General features: G+C 42.1%; 1 protein-coding gene across 1 annotated transcript; it reads left to right on the top strand.

The window, feature by feature from the left end:
* Positions 1-2,631: 2,631 nt before the first annotated feature.
* Positions 2,632-6,683, top strand: LOC102710174 (cyclic nucleotide-gated ion channel 4-like). Its single transcript, XM_040519817.1, has 7 exons — positions 2,632-3,255; positions 4,586-4,801; positions 4,921-5,240; positions 5,343-5,451; positions 5,563-5,799; positions 5,884-5,970; positions 6,056-6,683. The coding sequence occupies exons 1-7, from the start codon at positions 2,734-2,736 to the stop codon at positions 6,566-6,568; spliced, it is 2,004 nt and encodes a 667-aa protein (XP_040375751.1). The 5' UTR covers positions 2,632-2,733; the 3' UTR covers positions 6,569-6,683.
* The last annotated feature ends 10,048 nt before the right edge of the window (positions 6,684-16,731 follow it).

The following is a 16,731-nucleotide window of genomic DNA, read 5'->3' as shown; positions in this document are numbered from 1 at the left end:
TAAGTCAAAAAGTCCATACACGCCCTCCTCCAGCCCCATGCATTACGCGCGTGTTTAATAGAAAAAAATTAAACGTTTGATCAATAACAAAAGTATTTATGATTTAATAATGCTTCCAACGGTGTAAACCATTCCTTCTGTAGGACTCAGATGCATACTTTAAGAGAAGCTAGAGGTGCTCAAGTACTTTGATGATACTGCCTGCGCTAAGAAACTTTATGGTTGGCCTGGACCTGGACTGGAGCCCTCATAACAATTGCGTAGGTAGCAATATCAAAGTGATACGCTTGTCCTGTGCAATTAATTGTGTAACCACACATGCTTTCTCACTTATTAAAGCATTAGAGCATGTTCCTTGTTATCTGTTCTTCTGTTACTAGGAAATTTGTTTAATACTCAAACACTTAAAGCATGGTTTACTGATACTTTTTTTTAGCTTGTGAAAGCCTTATGGACTTAAACCAGATCACATGTGCTTTATATATTTTTAAAAATTTTAATTTTTAGAGTAAATTTCACTAAACCACAAGTTTTGAGGCATTCATAACACAAAACCCTTTTTTTTCAATTTGTTTCAAATTGAAGCAAAATGTTTCACAAATCCCCACATACATGCCTAAATCATTTGTTTGGCTACTACACTTATACATAATACATGTATAAAAAATATGTTGAATCTTCTAACATTGGTCCCTTTCTAAACAAACATCAGTCACCACTTACACTAGTTTAGGTTTATGTAATTTGTATGCTGCTACTAAGCTTTGCATCTTAATCTTTTTCCATCATGAGTTGAGTGAGTTAGGAAGGAAATAGAGTAGAGAGTATATGCATGTGTATTTTCAGTCTCTAATATGAGTATATACTTGCCAATGTTGTTTATTATAGTGAAATATAAGTTGTTGTTTTTTTTGCATGAATCCGAGGTTTTGGGAAAAAACTGCCCTAAACTTGTGGTTCCTTGGAACAAATTGTAAAAATTGGACTTTTATGTTATGGATTCCCTAAACCCTGTGGTTTTATAAAAAAAAATACTCTATTTTTATTTATAAAAATACTCTGTTTTTACTTATAAAAATACATCCTTATAAAACTTATTTGCAAATTCTAAACTTATGGATTCGTCAGTATGACTGGCATAGCCGTGTTGTTTAGACACGTCAGCCTAACTAGAGTGGTTGAAGAATACTATCGTGGCAACCGTTCATGACATGACATTGTTATCTGACCACACCATATGAGTGTCGTGGTAAAAAAAAAAGATTCATGTTTTGAAAATAAGTTTCGGAATATCTTAGTTCTAAATTTTGAAATAAAAAGGTCAAAAAATATAAAAATTATTATTATATGTTTTAATAATAACTCTAATATTGCTTTAGTTTGTATTTTTCACTTGATCATGCATGGTCAGTTGGTGCAGTTGTCCAATAACTCTGTAGTCTGTCTTATTGGTGTGGTACTAAAAATCCAGGAGAATCTTCAAGTACCAAACTTTTCGTTTTGTCACTTGTTCAGGATTATACAGTTCCGTTTGTCTCATTATACTCCTACCTTATTATACATGTTCTTTTCTAGTAGTACTTTGCAGTTCTGCAAATTTGTTGTTGTTTATATGGATGTATATAGCTGGCTGTACTAACTCCTGAGTCCTGAGGTAAGAAAATATGGCAACCATACGGAAGGTAAAGTTCAAATGCATGGTGATTGATCCGACTGGAGCACCTAATCTCGCTATGAAATTATGGAACTGTGATGTATCAGATGTATCATTGCCTCACTGGACACGGCTTGTGCAGTGCTTTTCCAGCATGATGCATCACAGGATCTTGGTCCTACCATGGCCGGTTGATCTGTGAAGGTCCTGACTTGGATGGCTAGTGAATTTCCGCTTGCATATCTTCGGACTCATTAGTCGGTTCTATAGGGATAATTTCTGAAGGGAAAGTTGACAGATGAAAATTTTGCTACAAGTTGGGAGGATCTCGCCAAGTGTTGCTTCACTTCCATTTACTGCATATAAACCTTGTCACTTCCATTTCCTGCACTGCATAGGAACCAAATCCAACATGAGATGAGAGTGGATTTTAATCAAGCAGCGGTGAAGATATTGAGATCGGAATCGCACCCACAGGTCACAGTAACAAAGGACAAGCAGTGGCAGGCAGGCACACAGGAGCACAGGACCATGCTGCCGATCGACGCAACACTCAATGAAGGAGAAACGATTGAATGATGACGCGGTCACCGTGTTGGTGTGTTCACGCGTGAAGCGTCACAACCGCTTCAGCTCTCTGCTCCCGGCCGCTTGATACGCCGCATGTCCTCGTCGACCTTCTCGTCCACAGCCAGCGTCGTCGTCTGCGCAGTTAACCAGTACATATCTGCACCAACCTCGGCGACGCAGCGTCGGTTGTCGCGCTAGCCGCTAGCTAGCTGGATAGACGTAGAGGACGTCACTGATCATGCAGTACTGACACGCGTGCAACGAGCCAAAACGGCCTAGTCAATTCGGTCACCAAACGCGCCGTGCGCGCCCTCGCGCGACGAGCCAACACGAGCGGGCGATGCGCTACCGCTAGCTACATATCAATGCAGCGTAATGCTGCTTGGCCGCGCTAGCATCAACTCGTCCTTCTCCCCAGGGACTCCACAGCGGCGGCGGACGCTGTGCTCTGTGTTTCACGGCCTCAACAGTTTTTGCGCGGGTGCCTGGTGGTGGTGGCACCATCGATCATGTCGATCGAGCACTCGGCGGCGGCGTCGTCCTCCGCCGCCTCGTCCACCCATGGTGTCGTGCAGAGGTTCTGGCAGCTGGAGCAGGAGAGGAAGCCACCGCTGCCGCCAAAGCGTGGCGGCGGCAAGCGCCGCGTGTGGGCGTGGGAGGCGCGGCGGGCGCGGTGGTGGGCGCGGGAGTGGGACCGGGCGTACCTCCTCGCCTGCGCGGCGGGACTCATGGTCGACCCGCTCTTCCTGTACGCCGTCTCCGTCAGCGGGCCGCTCATGTGCGTCTTCCTCGACGGGTGGTTCGCCGCCGCGGTCACCGTGCTCCGGTGCATGGTGGACGTCATGCACGCCTGGAACTTGCTGCTGCGACTCCGGACGGCGGTGCGGCCGGAGGACGACGGCGCCGGCGAGGAGGAGGCGCAGCGGAGAGCTGACGACGGCAATGGCGGCGCGGCGCCGGCTCAGGTGGCGAGGCCGGTGTCCAAGAAAGGACTCGTTCTGGACTTGTTCGTCATCCTTCCCCTAATGCAGGTGAGTACTCGATCATCTCGCGATTACTTCTAAGAGTATAGTTTGATGTCTTCTTCCGAATCTTCGGTCTCTGTTCGGTACACAAGCCTCGTTCTCGCGAGTGCAAAAAACTAAGCTACGTGTTGGGACACTGTGCCAGATTGGACTGTTTGCCCAAAACATCCTGGAAAATGGAAAGCTTTGGAGCTTTCGATACAGTAATCTAATTTTCGTTGCCCCCAAGTACAGACACAGTCACCAACTCACCGTGCTAGAACCGTATCTCTCGTAGTATAGTGTTGCACTACTGTTGCATTACATCTGCCGTGGCGTTTCTGCCGTGCAAACTGCTGCGTCACTGCGTGCACGTGATTCACTTGTCCTCTGGGTTTGGACCACGTATCGTTGGAAGCCTAGAAGTACTAGACCCGACCCAAGCTGTGGTCTGACGAGGCTACGCTCTGCCGCTCTGGCGCTCAGCCGCTCATCAACGTGCTGCTGTGGCCTGCGGTGTTCCTAGCTTTTGGACCCCAGTTGTACAAGAACTTTTCATGGGCCACGTGGAAAATGAATTGTTGTTCTTACTTTTAACAATCTACTTCATCCGTACTTAAAAAAACTTACTACCTTAGTTCTAATTTATCTGTATTTTGGATTTTCATGTTTAATATTTGATTGTTCGTTTTATTTTAAAAAATATAAAAAATAAAAAATAGTCACATATAAAAATAATATTTATGTTTTATCATCTAATAATAAAAAATAACAAAATCCCTTTTCTTAAATAATATGAATAGCCAAACGTTGAATATAAACCATGAAAAAAACACTCTTTGGCGGCGGAGGTAGAACCCGTTTTAATTGGTAGAGATATGTGATTGATTCATACGGGTGCATTCGTACTATGTACTCGGTACCATGTTTTTGGCATTGTAAGGGCTAGGCCTTTGTCAGCAGACGATCTTAGTCGCTGTATCACCAAGCCACCAAGGCGATCATTGTTATGCTTTTTGAGTAAAAAAACAAAAAGGTACAATAAAAAATATGAATATTTTTTTCTAGACGGGTTCTTAGTATTTTAGAAACAAAAGCTGAAAAATAAATTACGATGAAAAACTTAAAAAACAATTTTAATTTAAAGTTAAAAAAATTAATTTTTGTCTTATAAATATAAGCAGAAGTAAAAATAGCATTCCATTAATGCCAAATTGAGGTGAGACGTAGCAAGGTCCCATCATTTTGTACCCGTGGCTGCTTGCGTGTATTGTTTTTTTTCTTTTCCTCAACGCTTATGCGTGCAACGATTGCCTCGACTGCTTCCTAAACCATCATGTTGTATGTGCGTGCGCAGGTGATCATGTGGGTGACAGCGCCGGCGATGATACGGGCCGGATCAACGACGGCAGTGATGACGATGCTCCTGGTGTCATTCCTGTTCGAGTACCTGCCCAAGATCTATCACGCCATCCGCTTCCTGCGCAGGATGCAAAACGCCTCCGGCTACGTGTTCGGCACCATCTGGTGGGGCATCGCGCTCAACCTGATGGCCTACTTCGTCGCCGCTCACGTGAGTCGCGGCCTCACCGGCGCACCGGGCCTCGCACGATGCCTCAGCGCTCTCTCTCTCCTCCTTTTTGATTTCTGCGGTCGCGGTTGGACCGATCGTCTGCGTCGTCGTTGATGCAGGCGGTGGGCGCGTGCTGGTACCTGCTCGGGGCGCAGCGGGCAACCAAGTGCCTCAAGGAGCAGTGCGCGCAGGCCGGGAGCCGGTGCGCGCCCGGCGCGCTGGCGTGCGCGGCGCCGCTCTACTACGGTGGCGCCGTGGGCGGTGGCGTGGGCGCGGACAGGCTCTCCTGGGCCCGCGACGACACCGCCAGGGGCACGTGCCTCGACAGCGGCGACAACTACCAGTACGGGGCGTACAAGTGGACCGTCATGCTCGTGGCCAACCCGAGCAGGCTTGAGAAGATCCTGCTCCCCATCTTCTGGGGCCTCATGACTCTCAGGTCAGGGCTTGGATCGATCTTGGCGAGCTCATTTGCAATTGCAAGTGATCGTCTGTCCCTTCATGTGCGGATGATGACATGATCATGTGCTGTGCTGTTCAGTACCTTCGGGAACTTGGCGAGCACAACGGAGTGGCTTGAGATAGTGTTCAACATCATCACCATCACCGGGGGGCTAATACTCGTGACGATGCTCATAGGGAATATCAAGGTGAGGTTCGCTCATCAGTCATCATGTGTGTAAACGCTCTTGTGAACACGACGACACCTTGGTTCATGGGCGTAGGTCTGAGATCGGGTATATATGCATCATGCATGTCAGGTGTTCCTGAACGCGACGACGTCGAGGAAGCAGGCGATGCAGGCGAGACTGCGGGGCTTGGAGTGGTGGATGAAGCGCAAGAAGCTGCCGCAGAGCTTCCGGCACCGGGCGCGGCAGCACGAGCGGCAGCGGTGGGCGGCCACGCGCGGCGTCGACGAGTGCCGCATCGTCCGCGACCTGCCAGAGGGTCTCCGCCGCGACATCAAGTACCACCTCTGCCTCGACCTCGTCCGTCAGGTAAAAACACGGCACAAGGCAGGCAGCTCTCGTACGTGTGACGCGCTCGATCGGCACCTCTATCTAACCTCTGCACGGCCACAGGTGCCACTGTTCCAACACATGGACGATCTGGTGCTCGAGAACATCTGTGACAAGGTCAAGTCCCTCGTGTTCCCCAAAGGAGAAGTTGTAAGCTCTTCAACTTGAACACTAGCTAGGTGTAACGATGCCACGTTTGCACAATATTTAGTGATCTGTGTGTTTGTCAATGTAGATTGTGAGAGAGGGTGACCCGGTGCAGAGGATGCTGTTCATAGTTCGAGGCCACCTGCAGAGCAGCCAAGTGCTGAGGAACGGCGCGACGAGCTGCTGCACGCTGGGGCCGGGCAACTTCAGCGGGGACGAGCTGCTGTCGTGGTGCATGCGGCGGCCGTTCCTGGAGCGGCTGCCGGCGTCGTCGTCGACGCTGGTGACGATGGAGAGCACGGAGGGGTTCGGGCTGGAGGCCGCCGACGTCAAGTATGTGACGCAGCACTTTCGCCACACCTTCACCAACGACAAGGTGCGGCGCAGCGCGCGATACTACTCGCACGGGTGGCGCACGTGGGCGGCCGTCGCCGTGCAGCTCGCGTGGCGGCGGTACAAGCACCGCAAGACGCTCGCGTCGCTCTCCTTCATCCGCCCGCGCCGCCCGCTGTCGCGGTGCTCGTCGCTCGGCGAGGAGAAACTCCGGCTCTACACCGCCATCCTCACCTCGCCCAAGCCGAACCAGGACGACTTGATGTGACACTTACGTTTTCATGAGCTCCGTGGATTGACGTTTTCTTGATTATACTACTATGTTCTGTATCACTCAATTTGAGACGATCTCTAGAATGGAATGGATTGGCCAACTGTCTACATTCCGCAAACTGTGGCACATGAACAGCTGAACGCTAGGCACAGAGCGCGTTCGCATGAGCCTAAAGAGGCTAATCTCTCGTTTTTACGCGCATTTTCTAAACTACTTAAATGATGATTTTTTAATTAACAAATGTTTATATAAAAGTTATTTTAAAAAATAAAATTAATCTATTTTGAAGTTTAAAATAACTAATACTTAATTAATCATATACTAATTACATTTCTTATTTTGGGTGCAATGTTTAGACATGATACAACAGCTTGTTGCCAACGCGCCCAATATACACAGTAGTGGACCAAACCCTTGCTCGGCCATAATACAACAGCTTGTTTCATGTTTGCGCGCGCCCTCTCTCTCTGCGCGCGCGTGCGAGAAAATTGAATCCCAAAACGCAACCAAAATGCCACGTAGTAAATTAATTATGAATAAGGAAGACTAAGACCCTGCAGTTCCAAAAACATTACATCTAATCTTTAAACACTTAAATAGAGCATTAAATATAGATAAAAATAAAAACTAATTACATAGTTATGGGGAAAATCGTAAGATGAATCTTTTGAGCCTAATTAGTGCATGATCAGTCATAAATGCTACAGTAACCAACATGCGCTAATGACGAATTAATTAGGCTCAAAATATTCATCTCCTGGTTTTCAGACGAGCTGTAAAATTTGTTTTTTCATTCGTGTCCGAAAACCCAATTCAACATTCGGTCAAACGTTCGACGTGATTCTTTTGCCAAAAAAATTTGGCAACTAAACAATGCCTAAGAAATGGATCAGTTGATTCAGAGGCTGCACGGAGCTACCACGAACATTTTTTGCTAGGGTAGAAACAGAATTGGAGTGGGTTGAGTCCTTCATGTCGAATTTTTATGCTTTTGTAGAGGTTTTTAGTCTTTTGCAGTCCAGGATGTTTGTCTGCCCCTGGCAGGGTGCTGTCTGTTATGTTAGCCACCTTTGATTCAAAGGAAATTCATAGAAATTTTAGAGAATTTATTTCTATAGGAATTTTTCCTAAAGCTATTTGAATCAAAGGAGTAAACCCTATGAAATTCCTATGGAATATCTTTTTTCATACATGTATTGAAGTAAATTTAACAAGAGGCAGAACCTCATGGAAAAAAATCCTTTGAGTCATTATCTCTCCTCAAATTTGTATGTTTTTCCTATGGTTCAATTAAACGGTCATTCCTACGTTTTTCGTTTATTTTACAATCCTCTATTTTATACTTACATTTATATCAAAATCCTATGTTTTTCCTATTCCTCTGTTTCTTCATTCATGTTATTCAAACGGACCCTTAGTACTTTCTTTCTCTAAGCTGGCATCGTGGTACCTTTTGCTTTCAGTAAAAATTGGGTTGATTGAGCCTTTTCCCTAAGGGCTTATTCGTTTTCAAGGATAAGAAAAACGTAAGAATAGAAAAAATGTAGGAATATCATGGGTTTGTATATGCAAAACAGAGGATAAAAAAACAGAGGAATGTGATTGTATGGAGCATTCGGAACACAGGAATATAAACCATAGGAATTAGCATGCATCCTATGCCAACCAAAACAAATGAGGTAGGAGTGGATGTTTTAATCCTATGAAATTCCTACATTTTCATAGGATTTGTACAGTATTCCTTTGGAATTCCTACACGTCATTCCTATGAAACGAATACATGAACAGCTCCAAATAGGTAATCCTGTAAATATCCAGTGAAAATACTTCGAAACGAATGAGCCCTAAAAGAAAAAAAGAAAATGTGAACCATTGGGTCTACAAAATGATAAAAAAAACTAGGCCTCATTTGATTTAAAGGAAATTCATAGGAATTTTAGAGGATTTCATTCTTATAGGAATTTTTCCTACAAAGCCCTTTGAATCAAAGAAATGAACACCTCCTATGGAGTGCATCTTCTCATACAAGTTTTTCGTGGTCCAATCAAACAGTCATTTCTACGATTTTCTGTGTTTTGAAATCATCTATTTTACACTTATATTCCTATCAAAATCATATATTCTCTTATTTCTCTATTTTTTCCATTACTATGATTCAAAGGGGCCCTAAAGCATTGGATCTAAAATTCTAAACACAAAAAATGTTTGACTAGAAGCCACGCACTGGGATCCGCAGTTGCAATTATAATACAGTAACAGATGCTGCTATTGTGACTGAACGTACAATTGCAATCTCAGCCATCAATTTTGCAATTCAGCGCTCAAGATGATCGCTACGGTACCAGATGCATATTACATATATGTGTAGCTATGATCTATATTTTGTGATGAACAATTAGCTTGTAAGTTGATAGAATTTGGTTGAAAACGGTAATGGTGTTGGTATGTGTGACTAATGTGGATCAAGTTGCGATATCTGTGCCCGGAAGCGATTTGTTTGTCTCTATGTGTGCAAGTGACTTGAGGTCAACTGTGGTCAATGGCGAGAGCCATGACTAGGTTCTGGGAGGAACTGAGGTCTGGATGGCGAGGACCATGACTAGGTTTAGGAAGGAACCGAGGTCTGGATGGTCGGGATGTCATGTGACATGGTTGGATAGAGTCGTGATCCTTATAGGTCAATATGAGTTAACGGCGATTGGATTATGACTAGGCTCAGAAAGGAGCTGAGGTCCAGACGATCAAGAATGCCGGGTGACGATATTGAATACGAGGGGACACATGATAGATGGATACCGTGTGGGATGGAATCGTAACGGTCTTCACATGTTATATGTGTAAGCGCCGGAAAAGTCGAAGAGAAAATCGGAGTTGAAAAGGAGACACAAAGGAGATCGGGCATTATGCTACAGTAACCCGAGTTGTTACTGTAGCGTGCAGTTCGGTTCGTTGATTTGGTTTGGAGGCCAGGCTGTGGACGTGTGGTCCATACGTGAGCATGCATGCATGTCAGAAAGGAGGCAGTGCATGGTGATCGATGGAGGCTGAGGCCGACTCGGTGACATCCAGGAGTCCATGCCATACGTGCGCAGGACGGCAGGAGTTCGGTTCGGTCATCGTGCGGCTGCGAACGTGGGAGGCCGGAGTAGATAGATTTATTTTGTTATAAATAGGTACCGAGGGGTTTGTCTTCGGTGTGTTCTTTGTGAGATTTAGAATTAGAAAATTTGAGTTAAATAGTTGTTGATTCTAGATCAATAATTTTGAGAGTAACGTTGTTGGTGCAATAAAGTCAAGTTCATCCGATCTAGACTTTCATCTACTAGTGATTTTCTGGATTTCGATGATCTGATCGGCGGCATAGGAGCGGCACGATCCGACGATCTGATCGGCGGCACAGGAGCGACGCGATCAAGTTAATCTCAGAAGCGGCGCAACTAGATTGGCGTTATAGGAGCGGCATTACCAGAGGTAATCTCAGGAGCGACGTAACCAGAGATAATTTTTTATTTCCGCTAAAAGATTTTTGGGTTTTGGATCAATCTACCATTCACCCCCTCTGGTAGGTCTGTTTAACTCTGTTTCGATCCTACAATATGCTACCATGTTTCTTACTAGTATGTGTGTTAATCTTCCTCCTTCGTTACACACACATTTAAATAATTAGCTTGTGGTTATAATATCAACTTCACGGTAAGGGATTCAAAAGCCTCCAAAAGAGGCCACCCATAAAACGATAGAGAGAGGAGGGCTACAAACAGTGCTTTCGTATTGCACCAATGTTGCCAGATATGGCAGTGGACAGGGTCACCACGCCTCCGTCCCTTGCAATCCGGATCTTCTGACTTACTTAAAAAAAGTCACCAAAATACATAGTAAAATGAGTCTTGCGTCGCAGTAATATGACTGTAAACACGGCAACTACAGTAAAATAGTGAAAATAGTGAAAGTACTGTAGTATATATATGTATTGTTTATCGGTACTGTAGCAACCGATTGGACACATTGGTTGTAGATCAAATGACTGATAATATATCGAAAGTCACAGCGCTATAGCTCTCTAACTTTGCAATAGAAAGTTAGAGAATCTCATTTGCGTCTCTGGTGCCACCATGTCGCAAAGAAGTTACAAATGTTGACAACAATTAATGTCAGAGTTGCACGAATGCGTGACTTTCTCAACTAGTTTTTGTCCAAGCTCAAGGAGTTACATAGGCTTTTAGTCCCATAGTCCATTATAAAGCCCACATGCGAGGACACTACACAATTGTCCCCTGTTGTAGCAATTTTGATTACCAAACTAGTCAGCTACCACATCATCTCATTTATTATGAGAATTGACATTATTTTGAGCAGAAGCAATGTATAATCTTGTTGACGCTGAAAATAACAATCAACGGTCACACATGTAGGCCTGAAAATTAATCTTAGACCATTCCAGTGCAGGACCTAATTCTTAGAAATATTGGACGTGCTAGTCAGTTTGATCCTGTAACTGACAAGATATAACATGGAAAAACAGTTAACCCCGAAATCGCTATCGACCGGACAGCCGATACCATTCCAGTACCCTAGCCGATAGACTAATCGATCAGCTTTACAGGAATTTTTGTTATAACAGTTATAAATATGCCCAATCAGCTAAGTCAGAAGTAGGATAAATACCAAATAAGTCAATCGACAAGTTAATCTTAAAAGGTCGGACCTAACCGAGACAGTCTTAAGATTAATCGGCCGATCGGACCGTTCCAGTATTTATCACCCTCGAAATCGTTAGCCGATGTAAGAGTAAACATGGAATTTATACAGTAAACTAAAATGCTATACTAATTATTCACATAAAACAATAATAACCAACGGCACACGTGCCCAATCTAGACCTAGAAGATCGAACTTAATCGAGACAGTACAGATCTAATCATAGCCACGCATAACATCAGATAAATATTATAGCAAGCGAATAATGAGATTAGCAAAGCAGCGTAATCCACCGACTAATCCACCAAACTCAGTCGATCGGACATACTTCTATAAATAAATTATACCGAACATACATAGATCAGACCTAACCGAGACAGTATGCAGTTTAGCATAATATAGCCATAGAAACATGAAGATCGATAAGTTTAACCAACCAATTGATAAATTACTCAAGATAATGCAGGCTAAAATTCTAGCGATAAGTCTCTACGAACCCCCGATTCAATTCGACAACACGGATCTAATAAACCAGATTGATCGGACCGAACCGAGACAGAATCAGGCTAACTAGAACAATGCTACCAGATCAAAAGAAGAACTCGTAGAGACTTGAACGAGCACTAATACTACTTCAAATCAACGTAGATTAAAAGTAATAATAGAACTCAGCCCGCCGATCAACCAAGCAAAAGATCGGACTTAACCGAGACAGTTCTGTCTTAGTTAATCGACGGGTTTTGACGAACTAGAACTTACATTGCGAAGATGACAAACCCCACGCCGAAAGCTCAAGCAAGTCGAAGATTTGAGGCGATGCGCCAAGTTAGATTGATTGATCTAGAGATTATTTACAAGGACCCTGGGCACCTATATTTATAGCCCCGGGAACTAACTAACTGGATAGAAACCGCTATTACCTAACTTTACACTATTCGAAATCTTATTAAATAACAGAATCCTAAACAAACTTCGGGATAAATCTAATTAGTTTACACGGACTCATAGTTAAGCACCGAATTTTTCTCCAAACTTTAGGCCCAATCGGACTCCCACCCTTGTCCGATTCGAACTCTATCGGCTGCAATCCCTTTGCATCCAGCTTCCTGTCTCCAGCCGATTCAATCCTTCTTATCCGATTCGGGTTTTAACCGTGTTTCAATCAATAACGATGATTTGCCAAAATCTGGCATTAACAAATCTACGAGCTCCATTTTGTATTGTAACATACTACTACCTCCGTTTTATAATATAAGTTGTTTGACTTTTTTGATTATAACGTTTGACCATTTATCTTAATCAAAAATTTAGTATAGATATAAAAAATGACAAATCATGCTTAAAGTTCTTTTGATAATAAAGTAAGTCACAAGCAAAATAAATGATATTTTCATAATTTTTTGAATAAGACAAATGATCAAACATTGCAAGAAAAAAGTCAAACATCCTACATTATGAAATGGAGGGAGTATATCGTAAGATTTTTTTTAGTTTTTTCCATATTCATCCATTGGTGAATATATATAATTTTGATATATATATATATATATATATATATATATATATATATATATGTAAATCACAATACTAGAAAGTATTCCATATCAAAACGGAGAGAGAATGCATGCACCAAACTAAGTTGGACTGCAAGTTAAGCTACTGCACGTCTTGTCTACCGTTCAATTTTGCGATAAGTGGTTCAGATTGCAAGCTACAGTACACCATCGTGCATGCTACAGTGCCAGAAATAATTTTAGCCATTGGATTTAAATCTAATGGGTGGCAGTGGAGTGCCTAAGATGTAGTCACACTACCGACTGCACCTGATGCTGATCCGTCTCGAATAATTTGACTTTGCACTAGGTCACCGGTGTTAGGTTAACCTTTTTCGTACCAACAAGCATGCCCCTATCGGCAAGTTTGGGCGTCGTACACCTTTAGCATGTTGATATTTTATGCCACATATTTGTTAGGATGAGAAAATTGTGGTTAGTATCCATATCTGAAGTACAAGCACTAAATATAAAACTGAGTGTATTCATGCCAGAGGAGCGAGTACCTACAAAAAATCAATTTATGAACCCAAAAAATTGTGACCGCTACATAGAATCCTGACATGCAATTTTTTAAGGATTTGCTAGACAACATGAACTGAAAATTTTGTTAATAACAAGCAACTTGATCCACAAATATAGATCTATGCCCCAACCTTCTTCTTGAGTAGTGATGTACGTACGATCGTCGTATCGTACGATTCACAGCATGCAGCGACGGTGTGTCAGCGAGCGAATTGGCGTGTAATGGAGCGGCAAACAAATCACAGCGACGACGGCGGAAATCGTACGTTTCTCATACAATTTTCTTGTACGCAAAGCAATTCCGCTTTTTCATGGGCAATAACAGAGCAATGGTGTACCAATTAGGTTGAAGGTGGGGCTAGGGGCTTGGGAGAGGGGGAAGAGTGTTGATTCCGAATTTTGCGATGATAGCTAGGGTTTTCATTACTTGTAGGGCAAACCATGAAAACTATACAAAACTAATAAAAATCATTTTTTTATTTGTTTGAATTTGATGTGGGTGCCACACTATTATCGTTATCGTACCCCAGTTGTAGTGTGGTGTCCACGATAACCACATAATAATTAGTAGTCTAAAACCCAAATGACAGTTAATCAACAATATTGGTGCTACGAGATGACTACCACCAATGCGCCAAAGAAAGGGTTAGTAAGCAGGAGATGAGTTGGATAGGTTAGAGGGACAAAGGGAAGCATGATGCGAGAATTATATTTAGCGACATTAGCCGCTAGAGACGATCCAAGATTAGCCATACAAGTACATCTTGGTAGACTCGTAGAAGGGACAATGATATGTTAGGAATAGAAGTGAACCAATAGGGATGAAGGAGAGGAGTGACATGGTGAAGTGGTGAGAGGACTTATTGGCACTAGTAGCGATGATACGGAGGAATGGACACACTCTACTTGCCGACAGGAAAATATGAGGTCTCATAGTTGACGAAATGAGTAGAGATAAATTATCTTCTAGAATGGTTCTTATAGAGATTAGTACATGGAAAACCATTTACTTTTTCTTAACACACCGACCAATTAGCGTAACCAAATTTAGGTCATTCTCAATGCAAAATTTTATTGTGCGATTTACTATAATGCCACATCATCAAAACATATTTAAATGTATGAATGAAACAAGTGTTTTTAATATAAAATTTTACTTCATAGGATATGTTAACATATCATTTAAATATTAAGTGATTAATAAAAGTTGATTAAATGTACAGATGTCAGAAGCGAGCTAGTCCACGTACGCACAAAACAAGGATTTGAATAACCATTGCCATTGCCATTGCCATTGCCAATGCGTTGCTGCGTGCGTGCGGCAGAAGGAAGAGGTGCGCGTTTTCTTTTTTTTTTTTTAGTAAAAGTATTGTTTTGTCTTCCCAAAGAGAGCTACTAGAATGTTTTCCGTTGACGAGCACGGATCTCGGCGCAAAGCTTTGGACGGCTCACATAAGAGTAAAGTATAATAGCAGTCACCTCAACGACAGAGATAGCATAAGCATTCTAAAAGACAAATTTTTATATGGTCTAGCTCTTAGCAAATACTACATCCGTTTTATAAGATGTTTGATTTTTTTGTTGCAACTTTTAATCATTTGTCTTATTCAAAAATTTAGGACAAAATAAAAAATGACAAGTCATGCTTCAAGTTGTTTTGATAATAAAGTAAGTCACAAACAAATAAATGATATTTTCATAATTTTTTGAATAAGACACTGGCAAATATTACAAGTACAAAAATCAAACATCTTACATTATGAAACGGAGGGAGTAGCTTGTAGTTAAAATGACTCTATAATTCATTCTCACTTAACATTAAAATATATGCAAAAGACTGTCTCTTGATTAAGAGATAACTTAGTATACCTTATAGATATTCATTGGAGTTGGCCTAAGCTGCCTAAATGTTGAGATGAAAGAGAGATGACATAAGAAAGAGGAGAAACACAACATCCTCTCGTACGAAACCAAAAAACATTATAAAAAAAATAAATGAGTCATGTATTAATTATAAAAACTAACTATTATATTATGCTTAAAAATATATCCTCCGAAGCGTTTCCATAGCACGTTTTCTCCGGAAACCGGGCCCAGCACGGGAAGTCGCTGCCTCGTATCCATCATGCCCAGCATCAAGCACAGATATATACGGGCCCAACCCAACACGAGACGATGCGCGGCGAGGATAGCGGCGTCCCCACAAAAATCTGATTAGGCCGCGCCAACCAAAGAGAAAAGCGAGCCATACCGCCGCCAACCACCGGTTGCTGGACCACGACGGCCGTCGGGCCCCCGAATCCAGCCGGCCTCCCGCCGCACGAGTGCCCCACGCCCGTCGGTAGGTACGATACGCGAACGCCCCGCGCTCGAATCAAATAGGGCCGAGGAAAAGAGTTGGTCAGATTGGTCAGTTATACGGCGCAAAAAAACGTGATAATACTCTTTCTGTCTTTTAAAAGAATTAATTTTTAGTTTTCATGTCAACTGATTGACCATCCGTCTTATTATTTTTTTAAAAAAATAGTCACATATAAAGTATTATTTATGATTTATCATCTCATAGAAATAAAAATATGAATCATGATTTTTTTAAAATACGACGAAGAGTCACACATGGTAGGGTGTAGATAAAAAAGTGAAAGATTGATTTATTTTAGAACGGAGGGAGTAGATTAGTACATGATTAATTATTAATTTAAAAAATATAAAATAAATTAATATGATTTTTTAAAACAATTTTTCTATAGAAAATTTTTGCAAAAAACTACACGGTTTAGCAGTTCGGGAAGCGTGCGTGTGGAAAATAAGAAGGTTAAGATAACTTAGAGCAAGTATAATAGCTGGCTATAAGCTGTCTAAATGCTTATGTGGTGGAGAGAGGGGATAAGAGAGAGTAAGCGAGTTATAAGCTTGTAGCCAGCTTGAGCACAAGAACCAAAAAACTCTGTGAGAGTGACATGTGGGTCATGCATTAATGACGAAGAGTTAACTAGTATATGAGTGGGTTAAGAGAAGACTATAAAAAGTCTTCTAACTAATTTGTTGGTTGTATTATTAGCCTTGCTCTTATGGCCTCTACAGAACACGGCCTAGGATCGATAACGAATCTAGTGTTTCTTTTTTTTCTATTCTTTTTACGTAGATATTTTTTATAGTATTTTTTATTTGTTTGATTCGGTTTAAGATACATGAGAATTTTTATATGCGAGATATTTATGTCAAATATTTTTATGTATAAAGTTTATCTCTTATTTTTTATTAAGTTTATACCTATAATGGATAGATTTTATATGTATAATATTTGTATATATAATATTTTGTGCATACATTTTTATATATAATATTTATACATACAATATTTTTGTATAAAGCTTATGG

The sequence above is a fragment of the Oryza brachyantha genome, chromosome 1 (assembly GCF_000231095.2).
Source record: "Oryza brachyantha chromosome 1, ObraRS2, whole genome shotgun sequence".
In the NCBI taxonomy this organism is placed as follows: Eukaryota; Viridiplantae; Streptophyta; class Magnoliopsida; order Poales; family Poaceae; genus Oryza; species Oryza brachyantha.
The sequence above is the reverse complement of the archived record's forward strand: the minus strand, read 5'-3'. Positions and strand labels throughout refer to the sequence as shown.